General features: G+C 38.4%; 1 protein-coding gene across 1 annotated transcript; it reads right to left on the bottom strand.

The window, feature by feature from the left end:
• Positions 1-2,874: 2,874 nt before the first annotated feature.
• On the bottom strand, positions 2,875-3,837 carry LOC311103394 (forkhead box protein D2-like; the record flags this gene model as incomplete). Its single annotated transcript, XM_084144960.1, has 1 exon — positions 2,875-3,837. The coding sequence occupies one exon, from the start codon at positions 3,835-3,837 to the stop codon at positions 2,875-2,877; it is 963 nt and encodes a 320-aa protein (XP_084001086.1).
• Between the last annotated feature and the right edge of the window lie 2,141 nt (positions 3,838-5,978).

Raw genomic sequence — 5,978 nt, 5'->3', positions numbered from 1 at the left:
TCTTCTTGATAAGAGTTTTGACTTCTGCATTATCTACAAAGCTTTCACACAGACCCATTGACTGACGCATGAGGAGCATTTGACTTTGATCCAAAAGGGCAGAGGTGACAGTGTATCTGTCTCATACTTGACCAGGGAAGGTGACTCTCAACCATAACGCCTGGTTAAAATGTAGATGTTTCAAAGTCGTGCATTTGCAGCTTCTATATGTGCCGAGGCTTTACGATGCTAGTGTAATCAATGAAGGCACTGGCTGTCCCAGAGTTTACACTTGATCTGTTTTCTAATTGACCAGAGTTCTGAGATGAATCATGACTGACCACACAATAAAAGATGGCATTACGGCTCTGACACTGTTATCATACATGGGCTAAAATTACACATTAGTAGTATTTTCAGATTTCCTTCAAGCAGATAAGTATCATTCAAACACTAAATATTTACTGTCAGATGATATAAATCTCATGCTGGATCTTTTAAGGTTACTTCACCACAATTCCCACCACACTATTTAAGATTATCAATAGCAATAATAAATGTCTAGTGTTTTACGTGCAAAAAAAATATATGACCACAAAAAGGATCAAATACACAGTATTCGGGAGGGGACACACACACACATACACACACACACACACACACACACAAAGAAAATCATTGTGTATTTCTCTCTCAGTCGAGCAATTTAACAATTCGCCATCGGGTAACAATCTTTTTATTTATTTCACTCCTCCAATGGGTGCCAAACGGCATTAGACTGAAGTAGATATTATACTTCTATCCATCAGCCCTTTCCAAAAGCTTTAGAGTAGTCATCAATCTGAACTAGATTTAGAATAGAATTAAATAAATACTTTCCTCCCATGAAACCTAACATTATTTTCTTCCTGTCATTTTCAGTGTAACACAGCACGGTCTGGCATAGAAGTAAAAGAAAAGCACACAATAAATCTAAACAAGGACGTTTAAAGAAAGCAACCAATATGGTTAATTATATAATTCAACATTTACATGAATAATCTGTCTCAAATACTCAATCTTCATTATAATCCATGAGAAATGTCTGTTACTTTGGGTTCAAACAGTACCAGAATCATCTCCAATGTGGCTCCAGATATTTCAAATGATATTAAGAGGGTAAGGAAACCTTTGTATTCCTCTTATGTTTTGTTCCTTTTATGTTTACAAATATATAGCAAACAGTATCACAAATTTACTTGATTTGTGATATCTATCAAGTTCTAAAGCTATTTGTTATTAATTACTTTAAAATATTGTTTTAAAACATCCATAATTCCCAACCAATAAACAATAGGGCTTACATTTTCTTACAATGTAATATTGCTTTTATTTTCTGACTACTAGAACTATATTCCACGAATCTGGTTCTAGCAAAACAGAGTTAAATCATGTCTTGTTGATGTCTATTTAAACACATATTTGAATAAATCCTCAACTGGCAACGGTTCGTTTGTGGTATACCTCTTTGAATAGTAGGCTATAGGCTCAAGCTACATTTCCCATACAAAGATATTAAAACATTTCTAAATAAAAAAATCTTATAAGGAATGCTTTGGAGAGAGACAACCAAATGCGGGTTTAGGAATTACCTCATAATCTGACATTAAAATATGAAGTCTTTGAATGTGTTGAACAGATTTTTTCCATTTTTGGTTTGAGAACGAGCAGGCTGTGTGTGGCCCCATGACGCAAAATCAGGCAATTATAATACGATGTTGAACTAATGGATGGATGTGGTGTAACTCAACTGACAATCTGAAAGCTGCGCAGCTGCACAGACCGTTACTGCTGGACTTCAAATTTAGAAAGAGCATTAATTTACAATGTGTTTATATATCAGTTTTTGGGGATGAATGGCAAACGACAGCGAGCTGCTGAAGAACAACCACATTGAGAGAGTTTCATAATAAATAAATAATTGCAGTAGGGCCTATATTGTAGTCATAAAAAAAACGACAAATAAAAAAAAGTTTCATTTGCAGTATCAGAAAATCATCAACATGTAGGCCTAACATATTTTCCAGGATATTTGATTTAGCCTAGATTAGAGTAAACACAATATTGCTTCTCGTTCATGTGATCCATATATAATTTGATTCCGCACATCACTTGATCCCGAGTCCCTGTTTCGACAGACACTTTTAAAGCTATATGGGCAAAATTGGACAATTATTTTAAGAATTTGATTTGACTTAATATAGGCCTAAACATCATATAATCGAATAAAATAATATTTTATTATTAGAGAAATGCTAAACAGCCAAACTAAAATTACCCTAATTTTGTAAAAAGTTCTGAACATAATTTAACCCATGCATCATCTACACACTCAACAAAATTCTGAATTTAATGGTTTTCTTGCTGAAAGATGCAATCAAGTTCACTGCGCATTTAGGCCTACTATAGGTAAAAAAAATGTGCAGCTATATTTCCATCAGTTGTTAAAGGCATCAATGACAGATCTTCATTTGCGCAACATTGACAGGTCAGTGACGCAAAGGCCTATAAGAAATATGACTGAGTTAAATATGTTGTTTTAAATAATTCACTTTATTTATTTCCAAATGTAAAAGGAAACTCGTCTGTTAAATATTTGCATTTCAATGGACAAATGTAATTTTATACTTTAGAAAGAAAAACGCAAGATGCTATGAAAAATGTAATCAATGCAAGGCATAAATCTACAGCATACTTAAGAACTTTTCAAATAGGCCTAGATCAACAAGAAAGTCCATCCAATTACCATTGGCAAAACACCTGTGTTTCCACAAGAGCTTCAAAAATCTCTATCACCTGAGATACAAATCAACAATTTAAAGTCTGAAACACAACTAAAATATTCACAAGCACGGCTCATTTAGCCAGGTCAGAGGTGCTGCGCTGAGTCTGTAATTTCTGATATTCTTGATGTAAACTGACGAGATGTGGAGACGCCGCGGAGTGGAACAGCGCAGGGGACGCGTATGGAGCGCTGGAGGTCAGAGCGGAAGAAAAGGTGGCACAGCGGCCCGGATTGAAGGACCCGATAGTGACAGGCTGCTGTGATTGAAGAAAAGCCTTGGCAGCGAAAGAGTTCCGGGTAAACAGGCTCGACAAAGCCGGTAGGAGGCTGCTAACAGGTGGGATGGTGGGCGCGCATGACGAGTGTGCATGGTGATGGAAGCCGAACGGATATATCTCCAAACTGGGTAGCTGAAGACCCGCTGTGCCAAGTCCATAAGTACCATAAAAGTTGTGAAAGACACTGGGCTCTAGGGGTTGCTCCTTCAGCACCCCGAAACGAAAATGCTGGCGTTTGAACCTCTTCCTTCGACGCAGAAAGCTCCCATTCTCAAACATGTCCGAAGAATTGGGGTCCAGCGTCCAGTAGTTTCCCTTCCCTGGATTACCAGGCTCCCGGGGCATTTTGACAAAGCAGTCATTGAGCGAAAGGTTGTGTCTGATGGAATTCTGCCAGGCAGGGAACTTCTCACGATAATAAACGAAGCGGTGGCTGATAAAGTCACATATCTCGCTGAGGGTAAGACGCTTTTTGGGGCTTTGTAATATGGCCATTGTTATCAAAGCGATGTAGGAATACGGAGGCTTTACCGACGCCGGGCTTTTACTTGCTGCTGGAGGACAATTCGACGTGGGTGAGTAGTCCTCCCTTTCCTCGTCCTGCCCGCTCGAAGACAAAAAAGTGTCCGGTTCATGCTCTGCGCTTCTCGCCTTTTCCAAAGGTAAAGACACGAGATTCTCCTCTCCGTTATCCCTGAGTCCTTCTCCTACTACGTCAATAACAAAATCTTCCATGGGCTCCAAGTCCAATGTCATAGTCCACGGGCAGAGCCAATATCACCTGTCCCAACAGGTGGGAAAGGGACAGTTCTTTGAAATGGATAGATGCTCACGCGCAATGCTTTGCCTTCTCCATTCACAAAAAACAAGCTTAAAATATGTGCGCTTAGCCCCCTCTCACGAGAGTCCTCTAACGATAGTCAAGAGAGACAAAAAAAACTTCAAAAAACCCAAAGCCTTTTTATCTCCAAACAAACACGAAATTGAACAACTTTTTAGCCTTAAACGGAGAAAGGGGAGGCTGAGAAAAGTATGAAGCACGGTGAGTCTTCCAAGATGTCCAGCATCCTCTATCGTTGGTTTCCTGTTGGAACTGTAACCGTATTGGATCAGGTGACTGTGATGTCATGGTTATGCTCGAGGAGAAGCTCTTAACCAATCGAAACAAGGCAATGGGTACCAAAGTACCACCCGTTAACTATCATCATCCATCACTCCAATATCAACATCATATTTCAAATTCCATTCGGTAAATTACCATTCGTTTAATAAGTGACAACTATAGGATCAATACGGTGGGGGAAAATGATCAAGTATAGCCTAATCCTGTTATCCAATTAGACCTAGGCCTACTTGTGGATGGCTATTCGAGGCCTACTTGTGGATGGCTATTCGAAAGATCAAATATATGTAGGAGTAGACATTTGGCCGCACTAGATCATCTGAACTATCACCACATCAATAACACATTTAAAAAACAAAATGGCCTTTAATTGTAATTTCGTGAAGCACCAAAAACAAAGATAACTCAGTATAAGCCAAATACCATTAATCAACTCTTCTTTTTTTCTGAATAAATAATAATGTCCTACCAAGAGTGTTTCGAACATGTTTCTTATACTATTTTAGCAACATATGCCCATGTGCAAAAAATGGAGGTGAGTGTGAATTGAAGCCTCCATCACACCGACAGCCTATTTGCGTTTTGGTACACCAGGAGTACATTCATTTCCAATGGAACTCTGTGTTTGCCTTGCAGCATTGTGTTGCAGAGGCAGTTGCAGTCCATTCTGTGTGGTGCATACGTTAGATTTATCGAACATATGCATCTTATTGTATGCATAGACGGCTTGACAGAAACAGTAGCAGAATGAATGTTGAACTTTTGTTGTACACATATCCAGATGATGCTGCGTACATTTGGTGTAAAACACTGTAGGTGTGATCGAGGCATAAATTCTAACATTACGCACAAATGGCACCGGCTAAACAACTATAATGTAGGGAAGCGTGTTGAGTTAGTAATGTTGAAAATACGAAGTTTGACATGAAGTTTAATAAAATCAAAGTGAGGAATCATTTTAATTAGGTTATGCTCTTTCAAGAAATGATGTCCTTTGGATAAAGGCCTAATGCTTGTGAAAATATGACTTCATATACTGCAGCCAGAGGCCCACATTCAAAATGCTGCAATAATGTAAAGGCTAGATTAAATCAATCAATCTAGATCGATCAAAAATAAATGTGGTAGGCTATTAATTTTAGTCAAGATAAGTGAGACAAATCAAAGGAGAGTGAAGATTAACAACACCACAATAATTGTGTTGATCTTGGGGACTTGTAGTGACGGAAGAGAAGTATGAGCCAACTCCATCATCGACACTTATAGTGGCAAAACAAATCGGTGGACAGTAGGCCGATAGATCCCCTTCAGAAGGTGTCTATCCCTATAGACAGAGACAGTTCACGCGCCTTGCAACTTTTACAATTTATAGGGGGAAATGTAGCCTATAGAAATGTATAGTAGCCTAATTATGCTCATAACATGCTGCTATTATAATAGCAACAGGAATAATATTCGAGCATATTGAAACTAGGCTACTATGCCAATTAAATGTAGCAGCTAGCCTACTTGTTATTTCGTGATAGGCATATGACTAGATCTGGCTAAGGTAAAGATAACTAGGCTTGCTGACATTATTTTTCCTCCATGAGAACCCTATTTAGCGAGAGGTACCAGGATGGTCATAATGTCAAATTCCACACTGAGAAAAATGTAATTGATATGCCTTATTTCTCATGAACAGAGAAACCATAGTCCTGCTAGTCAATTGAAAACACACACTTTTAAATATATAACAGTCCGCGCTAACACTGCTAAATTGCCTTTTATATAG

Source organism: Coregonus lavaretus (assembly GCF_964263955.1).
Source record: "Coregonus lavaretus genome assembly, chromosome: 28".
Lineage (NCBI taxonomy): Eukaryota > Metazoa > Chordata > Actinopteri > Salmoniformes > Salmonidae > Coregonus > Coregonus lavaretus.
The sequence above is the reverse complement of the archived record's forward strand: the minus strand, read 5'-3'. Positions and strand labels throughout refer to the sequence as shown.